At 41.0% G+C, this 13443-nt stretch overlaps 1 protein-coding gene across 2 annotated transcripts in view; it reads left to right on the top strand.

Annotated features, from left to right (window-relative positions):
• The first annotated feature begins 7567 nt into the window (after positions 1 to 7567).
• Positions 7568 to 13443, top strand: part of aebp1a (AE binding protein 1a) — a 26191-nt gene continuing 20315 nt past the window's right edge. For both annotated transcript variants that reach the window (XM_026172907.2, XM_026172902.2), the window contains exon 1: positions 7568 to 8283. In XM_026172907.2, the coding sequence (XP_026028692.1) occupies positions 8037 to 8283 (247 nt within the window). In that variant the 5' untranslated portion in view covers positions 7568 to 8036. The remainder of the gene's footprint in view (positions 8284 to 13443) is intronic.

Genomic DNA, 13443 nt, shown 5'->3' with positions numbered 1-13443 from the left:
GGAGGTCAACCGGGAGGCTGACGATGAAGACTGAGCAGTTCTGGAGGTCAACCAGGAGGTCAACAGTGAAAAGCAGATCTGAAGGCCGGCGACGGAGATCCTCAGGTGGCGTGGCAGGTGGCCAACGTCAGTGGCAACTGAGAGGGAGACCTTCATTAGGCTTGGAAGGAGGCAGGAGAAGGAGGCTCTCTGGCTCAAGCAGAGTAGGACCAGATAGAGGAGCGCAGATCTCTGGCTCAGGTGGTACAGGAAGAGACGGTAGAGCAGAGACCTCTAGCTCTGCCTAGCAGGACTAGGTTCAAGACCAGGGGGTGCATATGATGGTTGGACACCAACTATCTGAGGAACTGGTATGGATGCATGGACCGGAGGTGCCCTAGATGCTCCAGGAACTGTTGCAAGCTGTTGCATGAAATGACTTTAAATGTTTTAAAAAGAACAGTCATGGTTAATGAACACCACAAAGCATGCTTTGTGCATCTGTGTATCTGCCTTGAAAACTGTGATTTTTTTGTATTATTTATCTATTTATTTTTGGCTACATAAACACATATTTATCTGCAAATTGCTCTACTTGTTAGATTTGGATCTCTGAATTTTCTTCTAGTGAATAAAGTTCAAATTGAAGCACTGGAGGACATTCTGTGCATTTTACACACATGTACAAATACTGCAAATAGAGAACAGGACTTCCCAGCCTGTTCTCATCCCCAGAGTGTCAGTAAGTTCCATTTTGTCGAAACTGCTGCTGGCTTCAAGCATCACTCTGTGGTTTTTCCCAGTCATTCATGTCTCCATGATGCTTATCTTTTTGTCGGTATCAGGTTAGTGTGTCTTAGTCGCGACCTCAATATTAGTTATGTTTCCTGTTCTATTGTTATAGTCTCTTGTCTCATGTGCATTAGGTTCAATTTTACTTTCCTTGTCTCATTATTCCTGATTTGTTCCCAATTGTTTCCTCTCCCATCATTACCCACTGTGTATTTATTTTCCAAGTCTCTGTATGTTCTTTGTTATGTCCTCCCTCTTCCTGTGTGCTCCATATTTTTCATGTTACCTTAGTGGTTTCCTAATAAATAAGTTCCTGGTTCCTGTCTAGTCCAAGTTTGCTTATATTTTGTATTTTTTTTTTCATGTGAGTTCACCAATAAAGCTGCTGTTTAGTTTGAATCCTGCTATCCATGTCTTGCTTTTGAGTCCAAAACCTGTCTGCCTGCACAAAGCACTTTATGACAGATTCGGAGACTAGCTAACTGAGTAAAGTATGGTATCATCTGTAAAGGTGCACTTTAGCTGTAAATATATTCTTTCCTATAGTAGTAATGAAAATGGAAAATAAACCAGAGGCTAAAATCAAGCCTTGGGGGATCACTCTTAAAATCTTCAGGAAACTTGCCTTAACCCTCTCATGCATGAATTATGACAACCTCAGTCAATATTTCTTAAGTATTTTTATTCATCTCTGAAAAGATGAATAAAAAAATCCTGACATAAAAAATAATAATGTATATTTTATTGATCCCTGTGGGGAAATTACTCTCTCTGCATTTGACCCATTCACTCAGTGAAGCAATGGGCAGCCATTAAGCAGGCGCACCGGGAAGCAGTGTTTACGGACCGTACCTTGCTCAGGGGTACCTCAGGGTAACCTTTCAGTGGATTCGAACCCCCGATCTTCCGATCATGGGGCGACCACTCCACCTAAACGACCAGTGGGTGGCAGAGTATGGAGTGACATATGGATATGGAGTATGGTATGGAGTGTGGTTTATGTGCAAGTACACCATCAACACTGACACAAATACAAAAAAAACAGCCTTTGAATAGCTATCCACTGTAGTGACCACTATGCGTGAAAGAGTTAAATCCATCTGTACTGTGCAGAATCAAATGTCTTGGATAGATCAACAAACACAGGTTACAATGCTGTGTCCTGCCCAAGGCATTAATAATAGAATCTGTTACAGGCATAGCTGCTGTTATGGTATTATGACCTGACATGAAGCCAAACTGAGTTTAACTTAAGATATTGTTATCAACAAAGTGTTAATGCAGTTGTAAGTTCATTCTTTGGAAATTCTGATATATACACAGTGGCTTGCAAAAGTATTCGGCCCCCTTGAACTTTTCCACATTTTGTCACATTACAGCCACAAACATGAATCAATTTTATTGGAATTCCACGTGAAAGACCAACACAAAGTGGTGTACACGTGAGAAGTGGAACGAAAATCATACATGATTCCAAACATTTTTTACAAATAAATAACTGAAAAGTGGGGTGTGCGTAACTACTCAGCCCCCTGAGTAAATACTTTGTAGAACCACCTTTTGCTGCAATTACAGCTGCCAGTCTTTTAGGGTCTGTCTCTACCAGCTTTGCACATCTAGAGACTGAAATATTTGCCCATTCTTCTTTGCAAAACAGCTCCAGCTCAGTCAGATTAGATGGACAGCGTTTGTGAACAGCAGTTTTCAGATCTTGCCACAGATTCGATTGGATTTAGATCTGGACTTTGACTGGGCCATTCTAACACATGGATATGTTTTGTTTTAAACCATTCCATTGTTGCCCTGGCTTTATGTTCAGGGTCGTTGTCCTGCTGGAAGGTGAACCTCCACCCCAGTCTCAAGTCTTTTGCAGACTCCAAGAGGTTTTCTTCCAAGATTGCCCTGTATTTGGCTCCATCCATCTTCCCATCAACTTTGACCAGCTTCCCTGTCCCTGCTGAAGAGAAGCACCCCCAGAGCATGATGCTGCCACACCATATTTGACAGTGGTGTGTTCAGAGTGATGTGCAGTGTTAGTTTTCCGCCACACATAGTGTTTTGCATTTTGGTCTCATCTGACCAGAGCACTTTCTTCCACATGTTTGCTGTGTCCCCCACATGGCTTGTGGCAAACTGCAAATGGGACTTCTTATGGTTTTCTGTTAACAATGGCCGTCTTCTTGCCACTCTTCCATAAAGGCCAACTTTGTGCAGTGCACGACTAATAGTTGTCCTATGGACAGATTCCTCCACCTGAGCTGTAGATCTCTGCAGCTCGTCCAGAGTCACCATGGGCCTCTTGGCTGCATTTCTGATCAGCGCTCTCCTTGTTCGGCCTGTGAGTTTAGGTGGACGGCCTTGTCTTGGTAGGTTTACAGTTGTGCCATACTCCTTCCATTTCTGAATGATCGCTTGAACAGTGCTCCGTGGGATGTTCAAGGCTTGGGAAATCTTTTTGTAGCCTAAGCCTGCTTTAAATTTCTCAATAACTTTATCCCTGACCTGTCTGGTGTGTTCTTTGGACTTCATGGTGTTGTTGCTCCCAATTTTCTCTTAGACAACCTCTGAGGCCGTCACAGAGCAGCTGTATTTGTACTGACATTAGATTACACACAGGTGCACTCTATTTAGTCATTAGCACTCATCAGGCAATGTCTATGGGCAACTGACTGCACTCTGACCAAAGGGGTCTGAATAATTACTCACACCCCACTTTGCAGTTATTTATTTGTAAAAGATGTTTGGAATCATGTATGATTTTCGTTCCACTTCTCACGTGTACACCACTTTGTGTTGGTCTTTCACGTGGAATTCCAATAAAATTGATTCATGTTTGTGGCTGTAATGTGACAAAATGTGGGAAAGTTCAAGGGGGCCGAATACTTTTGCAAGTCACTGTATGTTCAGTTTTTGAGAGGCTTATGTTTCTAGTTCTTGGTTCATTTTTTGCTTTCATGTCTGTTCCCTTTCTCATGTCCAGTTTGCTTTGTCCTTTTATCTCCCCAGTTCCCTGTGTCTGTCACGGACCCGGGTCCAGGGACTCGGGGTCCGTGAGCAGTGTGGACTATTATTATTATTATTTGAGGGTTGTGTCTTCTGCACTGCTGCTGTCCTGTGTTCCTTGTTTGTGTACTGGCAGGTGTGTATGGGTGTGTGCGTGTGTGTGAGAGTGCGGTCGTGACAGACACTTTCAGGCCTGGTGGGTGTGGCCCTGCCAGCTGACCGGTCACACCCAAGAATCTCCACACACACCTGGTGCCGATCAAGCCTCGGCCACAAAACAGTGTGGCTGAGAGCTCCTCGACGCTGGATTGTTGAGTGACTTCCTGTCAGTCTCAGTAATATGTGCAAGGTTAGTGCCAGTTTGCCGGTATGCTAAGTACTCACGGCTGCCTTTGTATGCGTGTTTTCCCAGGAGGAATTGTGGGAAAGGAAGCAGCACACGTGTTATTCTGATAGGCTCCCATCTTGTGTGTATTATTTCAGTTTTGCTTCCCTTTCCTCATTAGTCAGGTTCTGTTCACCTGTGTTCTCCAGGTGTGTCCACTTTGCCCATATCTCCTCTCGTGTGTGTATATTGTCTTTTTTCCTCCTGTTCTTTGTTATGTTGTCCCCTCTTGCTGTGTGTTCCCGTGTCTCCCATGTTTCCCTTCTAGCTTCCAAATTTTCTAGTTCCCTATTTTTCAGTACCTAATTTCTAGTTCCTAGTTTTTCCCTTGTGTAAGTTTTGGTGTTTTGTATATCTTTGAGAGTATCTAAGTAACAGCAATAAAGCTGCCTCTCTTAGTTATTCTGAGTCCTACCATTGGGTCCTACACTGCCTATCACAGCCGTACACTACCCTTACACTACTCAGATTCCTTTTCTTCTTCTTTTTTAAACACGAGTAATAGACTTAGTAATAAAATTAGCTGCAAGCTTTAAAAGATAGAGGTTTAGATTATCAGGCCCAGCTGAGTTCTTTGGATCAATGACTTTCCAACTTTTGCTGTAATAGAACTAGGCATGGTGATAAATGGGCTAGTTAAAGGAGCTGTACAAGATGTAAAACAAGATGTTTCCAAAATTCTGGAAAAGAATTGTTGTGGTTTTCTGAAATAGCTCTTAAGTACTATTATCACAGCCGCAGAGGCTGATCTGGGAAAGTGTGCCCAAAGCAGATGCAAGTGAGGAGACAACAGGTAGATTTTTAATGAAGCTTTATTTACTAAGCCAGCAGGTAGCAGTGTGAATTTGGGAAACAAGTTATGAATTGAAATGTGATGTGGGGAAAGCCGTGGCTCGCAAAATGAGAGTGGAGGTCACTGAAACAGAGGGAGAGAGACGTCAGAGGAATACTGTGAGAGGTGCCAGGGAACTAATACATTTTAACTTTCCAGGCTTACTTGCTCGCAGGTGGAGTGTGATGTGAGGGAGAGGCAGAGAGGTCCGGGTGAGTTTCCAGAAGGGCAGTGCCGAGTTACACAAGTCCACCCTGATTGATCCAGTGGTTCTAGGTAGTTGTGGCAGGAGGACAAAGAGATGGAGCAAAACAAATGTTTAAGCAGTGTGAACAGCATCCAGCCAGGTGAGTGAGTTTACTAATGACACAAGGAGATATGTGATAAGCATAAGCAAGAATTGGCTTTGAAATGCAACAACTTGGTGAAGCACTAATGTGGTTAGCAGACAATTTGGCAAAGACCGATTGTGAGTGCTGGGCTTAAATAGTGTCGGTGGATCATCATCAGATGTGAACTGCAAGTGCACTTGATAAGAACTCCACCTGGAGGTGGAGTCGTTGACACTGGAAAAACTGCACAACCACTTACCCAGACCATGGCAACAATTGTAATTTGTTTTTTTTTGTAAGTTAACATTGTATATTTATTTCTTAGAAGACTTTCTATAAGAAGTCTAATCAGCAGGGGAATTTGCAGACTGTAGAGAACATTATTTTGCCTGTAATATCAGTCAGCTTGAACAGGTAGGTGGTGGGCCAGTGATGGTCTGGGGAGGTACATCCATGGAGGGATGCACAGATATCTACAGACTAGCCAATAACATCCTGACTCCCATTAGGTATCAGAAGAAAATCCTTGGACCCATGATAATGCTTGGCCTCATGTGAGTATGCAGGCAGGTCCTGGTTGACAAAGGAATCATACCACTGGCTGGCTCCCATGCTCACCTGACCTAAATCCTGTAGAACATCTCTGGGACATTATGTTCTAGTCCAGCGGTCACCAACCTTTTTTGCGCCACAGACCAGTTTATGCCTGACAATATTTTCACGGACCGGCCTTTAAGGTGTCGCGGATAAATACAACAAAATAAAACTAGTACCGGTACCAAAAAAAAAGAAGATTTATTCATAACACACGTAAAGACCCAGTTAACGATAAAAACGATAACAAAATAACGCTGAAAATCGATAAAAACCCTGAAAACCATTTCACACCTGAGCCTCAACTCTCGCGGCCCGACACCAAGCGACTCACGGACCAGTACCGGTCCGAAGCCCGGGGGTTGGGGACCGCTGTTCTAGTCCATTTGACACTACTAGGTTGCATCATACACTGGCCAAAAGCTCAGTGATGATCTGGGGGGGAGATCTCCCAGGACAGTGTAAGGAGGCTGGAAAGAAAGCGACTGGACTCCTTTCAAAGCTCCTTAGACTACCGTGACCAGGATGACTAAAAACTTACAGACATTTCAGAGGACACCATGCGTTGTCTCATTTTTGACCTTGGGGTCGAGCAATTCTTTCAGAAACCAAATCCGGTTAGCAGTAATTGGCACCGCATCCTATGCTTAAATTGGAAGAACTATATTAGCAAATATGTACATTAATATCAGGAGAAGTATATTTTGTCATTTATTGACAAATTTTGATTTTATATATTTACTAAAATAGTGTTTTTTGATATGTTGCCTCAGTAAAACATTGTGCAGTTAGTCTACTTTTCTTACTGTTAAAGCAGTGTTTCTAAACTTTGGTCCTTGTGGCTGTTTGTTTTAGCTTTTCATTGTGTTTCCCTGCTCCAAAACATTTGATTCAAATTAAGACCTTGTTATCAGATGGCTGTAACATTTGATACCCTTTTGATTATTCAAATAAGGTGTGTTGAAACAGAGATTAGGAGATTAGGGTTGCATCTTGATATAAGTAGGCAAAAAATAATAATTACACTAACTTTCAGGAAATGTGCAAAAGATCGTTTTATGGGAGGAAAGAATGTTATAGTCAGTTATAGTCATTCCTTCAGTAAGGACTGTGGACTCGATAAGAGTGACCCCAGAATCATGTTTGAACCAGGAGATCAGGGGTCACTTAAGGGTCACACATATGAGATGTATGTGGGCAAGCAAATTTGTGTGTATTGAAATGATGACATGTGTGCATTTCTTTGTGGGTGTGTCAGAGGAAAGAGCTTTATGAAGGAACATGTATGGTACCATGATGCAATTGTATTCCTAGTCAAAGTCAAATTTTGGAAATGTGATTTTCACCTCTGTTTCATAAAGTAAAACACATAATAGTAGCTTTCAGGCATCTTGTTGTTCGTAGAGGTGACAGATGAAAGTGAATTAGACTGAACTTAATTGCAAACTTGAAAAAATACTTTTTTCTAGAATTTTGAGCTGCAGTTTGTTTTGAATCACTTTGAGTTTATAAACTCCTGATATTTAATATCACTGGGTTTAGTATATTTTTATTGCCCTTGTCACTCTGAAAACAAATGCAAAGCACTTCTTTCTGACAATCCTCCTGCCTCCCCATAGGAATGTCACATGTGGCAGATGCTCCTCCCCTCTGCTCAGAAGTTGAGGGGAAAAAGGGGGTGAAGGGCCATGAAGGAGAAATGTGATTGAGTATGTGGGAGAGGAGTTAGAGGAGGAGAAAGCTGGGAGGTGTGTTGCTCTGCTGCTGCTGGTTAAATCTACTCCAAATAGATGCAGTTTCCTCAGTCTCGCACGGTCAGGAGACTGCTTTGAAACTTTCAGTATTCAAGTTTTCTTCCTGTGTCCATGCTGACTCTCCACCAGGGAGGAGGAGACGCTTTTGTCCTCCCTCAGCTCATCCATTTGTTCTCTGCAGAACCGTACCCTTTCATGTTTCCTTAAAGACCTCAAATTCTGGTGACCCAAGATAGACGACTCCCTGCATCTGCAAGTCAGATGTTTCTCACTGTGAGTTATTTCTACAGCTAAAAATTTGGGGCTGTTCCTGGAATACGTCTGGTGTGTTTCATCCGAGTTAGTACTGTGCCGTCATTGAAAAAATGAAGGCTGAGGTGCTGATATTGTGGGTCGGCTTGACTTTGTGCTGCACCCTGATCTGCGGTCGAGAAGATGTAAAGGAGAACAAATTCGCTGGAGTTCAGGTGAGAGAACCTCAAACACTGACCAAGAATAGGAGACAAGCAGAAGAAGTGGATGCTGAAATGTTAGACAAGCTGACTGAAGTGGTGGAAGACGAAAAGACAAAATCAAAGAAGAAAAAGAAAACACCTGAGGAGATTGAAGCAGGTATGTAAAAGCCCCTAAATACAGGCACTCAAAGAACAACATTCACTTTAAACTATGACTGAATGGATACAATATACAAGATTATTCTTGACCTTTCCTTGCCTCTATGTTTGAGTTTCCAATCAAAGCTTGCAGCCAAAACACCCAGGATAAACAGACAGGAAAGGCTGCAATCAGCCTTTGAGGAAGGAACATTTAGTTTGGTTTACCTATACTTTCTTTATAAGCTAGGGAATTTGGATGAAAATATCTCTGTGACTAAGGAATGATGGGGCAGAAACTTGCAGTGATTCAGTTGGTGGTCTGACATTTTCTTGGCAGTGTGACCGCAATGTTGCTTACATGACCTAATTTTTCTGCCAGGATTACATAGTTAAACATCAGTGTGTTTTGTTCAGCATAATTATCAGAAAATCAACCTTTAATGTGAGAATGGCATGTCTGTTTAAATTATATCTATAAGAAAGACACATCTGCGAAAAACACAAAGCATGACAAACTGCAGAAAAATTTCCACTATGATTTTCCACAAGTGAGCAGGCAGGATTTATGAGAGGACCCATTTTCAGTAGCATAGATACATGTTAACTTTCTGCTGCATGAAGCAAAACCACAAGCACAGCAGCAGAGTTGTTTTTTCATGTGTGGCTGATTTAGGTTAGATAAAAGGCCAACTAACCCAGAGATCCAAAGTGATTTTTCATTTCTCGAATTTTGTTTGACTTGAGACAGCTGTGCCGAGCATGCACATCTGTATCAGCTGTGATTGACAGTAAAACCTCAACATTCACTCCCAGTTTTTAAGTGAATTGCTCAAGAGAATTTCAGATGCAACTAAGAATGGAGACACTGCTACCATTTTTTTATTTGAGGTGGTGGGGGAGGGCTGACTTTATTTCACAGTTTAGCAGTGAAGAGTAGACAGGAAGGAGGAGGCGAGAGCAAAGGAAGAGACACAGCAAAAGCCTGCAGGTTGGACTCAAACCTGGGCTAACGCATTTCGGCATTAAGAACAAAAACCAAACGAAACACCCAAGCACAGGAATTAGGAAGACTAAAGAATTTAAATAGGCTTCACCAGGGTACAGAAACTATACACTACTAGGACATGAAGCTAAAACACATTGGGGGCTAGGAGACACTATGGCAAGGAGACCAGATGTTCTGACAAAGACAAAGGGGAAGACGGCAACTATAAGTACTCTAAGGGGTGATTGGGGCAGAGAGGATATGCTTGGGAACTGAACTTAATTAGAAAAACAAGACATGTGGGAAGTAAAGGTAAACACTAAGTGCAAGAGACTAATGACTAACAAGGTAAAACACAAAGTAAAGACATAGACAGCAGATTCTAACATGCAAACTTGAAAACAGGATAAAAGAAAAGTATGAGAGGTATCAAAACTGAAAACCCAATGATTTAAATCTCAGCTGTAACAAAAGAATTCAAAAGCTATACTAAAAGTAAGCAGACCTAAGAATAGACTGAATTGTGTAAAGTATTTGCTCACCTATTCAAATCCCTGAATTCAGGTGTTCAGATCACTTCTATAACCTCGGGTGTATATAATCAAGCACCTAGACAGGCAAGGCTGCTTTTACAAACATTTCTAAAAGAATCTCTCACAAGTTCTGAGGAGCTCAGTGAATTCCACAGTCAACTTTTAGTGGTATTATAACAAAAGTGAAGTGATTGGGAAAGACAGCAACTCAGCCACGAAATGGTTGGCCACATAAAATCACAGAACAGAGTCAAGAGATGCTGAGGCTTGTAGTACATGGAGAACACCAACTTTCTGTAATGTCAGTCACTACAAACCTCCAAATTCCATGTAACCCTCAGATGTGCTCAGGAACAGTGCAAATAGAGCTTCATGGGATGGATTTTTATGGCTAAGTAGCTGTATCTGAGCTTTGCATTACCAAGCACAATACAAAGCATCAGATGTTTGGCCATCTGGCAATCTGACAGGGATGTTTGGGTATGATGGTTGGCACGAGAACTATACCTGTCTGACTGTATTATCTCACAGCACAGTGCACAGAGGTCACCAACTTTCTGTAGTGTCAATCACTATAGATCCCCAAACGCCATTTGGCCTTCAGATGAGCTCAAAAACAGTGTGTAGAGAGCTTCATGGAATAGCTTACCATAGCTGAGCAGCTGCATCCAACCCTTACATCACCAAGCCCAAAGAAAAGCATTGGATGTAGTAGTATAAAGCACACCACCACTGGAAACTAGAGTAGTGGACATGTGTTTTCCATCTGGCAAGCCGATGAATGAGTCTGGATTTGGTAGTTTCTGGGAGACAGTACTTGTCTGTCTGAAGTGTGCTAAATGTAAAGTTGGGTGAAGGGGGCATTCTGGTGTGGTGTTGTAATTGTGGTGTTGTATTATGTAATTGTGCAGTAATGATGTATAGTAATTATGTTTGGCCTCTTAGTTCCAGTGAAACAAACTCTTAATGTTTCACCATACACTCAAGTCCATATGTGTGTGCAGACAGATGAGCAAATATGCTATATAGCATGTAAAGATAATTAAACAACTAAGGCCTAAAAGTGAAATAGTACAAAACTCAAAATACTACAACAAACGAATCCAAAATTCAAACAGTGAAATTAACAGCTGGTGCCCTAGAATGAGACAACTCCCAAAACACAAATGCTTTTACAAAAGCCCCCCCCCCCCCCTTTTTTTTTTTTTTTCACTGTTTCATTAGTTTTGCGTTTGCCTAGGATCAGAGTCACTACTGGTTGTATAAAACAACACCTTAGCCCTACAGAGGGGGCAGAGGAGCCCCATTTCTTCCAGGAGGTCCCATTAATAAATCCCATTGCTAGAACTGCCTCTGAGTACAGTCTTCAAGAACATGGAGGATATTGCAATAGACAGGCATTTACTCTAGGAGAGCTGGACAGTGCAATATACGATCCTTAAGCCATTAGGAGGACCAGTAACTGGTCCTTTGTGCAAGGAGGAACAGAATGTGCACTGCCAAAGTGTGAGCTTCAGGCTGTAATAGACTCATCAATGGTGTGATGTTGTGCACAGTCATTCATGACCAAAGTTATTGTGGCTACCTTCACAGTATCAAACCCAAACCAGCCACCCTACAAGGAACAGTGGTACCTAATCACTACATAAAACCAAAAGACAAAAAAATACATGCTAAACATAACTCCCGAACTAAGCTCAAACAAAACAAAAGTATATAAAACAAATAAGTAGTTCATCCTTTATGCTTAGGAGATACATAGACAGTGAGGGAATTAGATTATTTACAAAATACACCAATAGGGGACGAGATAAGATAAGATAAAGATTTATCTGTTGTCGCTACATTACAATTTTTTTAAATTGCGTAAAACTGCAGACAAAAACAGGAAATTTTCTGTCTTCTAATTCTGTAAATATTACTTGGAAGAGGTCTTTATTTTGATTAAAGGCTGGTAATACTTTAAAATACAGTTAAAATTCTAAAATGCATGTTCTCCTTCATGTTTTCCAAAGCTGTCCAGTGGGCCAGACAGGAGTTTTTGCCATATGGATTCTGGCCTCCTTGTTCAATCAACCAGGGCTGTAAGAAATGTGTCTGGGAAAAATTTGGGACTGAATCTGAACTGCCTTTGGAATTAAGGTTGTAACAGGTGACACTTTCAGAGAGACTGTAAACACAAAAAAAGATATAAAACTACAAGAGAGAGGAGAGAGTTTGGACACAAGTTCATAACATGCAATAGTGGCATGCACATGTAGAAATCACTGTAGATGTAAAACAAAGGACAAACAGACAGCAACAACAGAAACTGTCTGACTCTCAATATAGTGGAGGCACTGATGGTGGGAAAATGTTTTTACAGGGATCAAAAATTGGTGGCCATGTTGTCTGAGGGTGAGTAATGGGTTGGCTGTTTGTAAGTACTAATGGAACTTCAGGAAACATGTCTAGCCGCAGAAAAAAGCCACCCTGTGTGTCGGTGTTGGAGTCTGATGATGCTTATGTAATGAGAGAAAATTAGACACTCAGCCTTGATGTCGCTTTAAAATCCTCTCATCAAAAGACTTTATGTACCTCAACTTCAAAACATCCATTTTATACCTTCAAGTTTATAAGCAGTTTGTCATCAGAAACTTTAGAGGGTGGAACTCAACACTTCTGCATGATAGAGGTGCAGTAAAGATCAACATAGTTTGAGTCTGGTGGTTCCGACATCATCCTAGCCATCAAGTTACACAACATGTTGTGCTTAGAAGTGAACATAATTTTTTGTTTCGAATTAATGCACCCATCTTCCCTAAAAAAATTCATGAAATTAAAAAAAATATTTATCAGAAAATATGTTGCCAGTTTGGCTTAACATAAGGACTCAGCATGAAGCTCTACACAAGTTATATTCAAATAGACATCTACTAACACCTCAAACACTCACTGATTAACATGCTACTTCTAATTATAACTATTACTACTATAACTATTTGTTCTCACCAATTTAATTTAAAATACTTCAAATTCGAATAAGTTATCACTTTAGGTTAAGTTGATAAAAAATAACAACACTTTTAATAAACATTCAGAATTCATATTTAGCAAACAGGTATTTTATTGTTAGCACTGAAAATATTGTTTACTAATTATTTGTAATGTAATTTATTTTACTTTGTCTTCATTTTGTGTTGTACAAAATGATAACTTTAGAAACCTCACCCACAAGGGGCTGCTTGAGTGTTTTTCATTGTGCAAGGTAAACATTGTGTATGGCTGTGTTTTAAACCACGTCGTGTTCTCTTCCCGGCCAAGTAGTTCTGGTGTTTAAACCACTGAAACTACTACTTCATTTTTGTTCTAATGAAATAGTTCAAACAACAATAGACAATAAGTCAAACAGGAAATGAATTGGATCTATATATTTCAAAAAGATTTTCTAATATTAGTTCCTTTGTCATTTGATTCGCATACACACCTCTTCTCGTAACCTGAGGTCATCGAATAAAAACCTTTTAGTGGTCCCACATACTCGTTTCAGAACTCGAGGGGACCGATCTTTCCAAGCTGTTGCATCCAGACTGTGGAATGCACTTCCTCTATTTCTACAGTGTCTAGACTCGGTTGAGACATTCAAAAAGCAGCTAAAGACATTTTTATTTCAAAAAGC

The sequence above is a fragment of the Astatotilapia calliptera genome, chromosome 7, assembly GCF_964374335.1.
Source record: "Astatotilapia calliptera chromosome 7, fAstCal68.1, whole genome shotgun sequence".
NCBI lineage: Eukaryota > Metazoa > Chordata > Actinopteri > Cichliformes > Cichlidae > Astatotilapia > Astatotilapia calliptera.
This window is presented reverse-complemented; position numbering and strand designations above follow the sequence as displayed.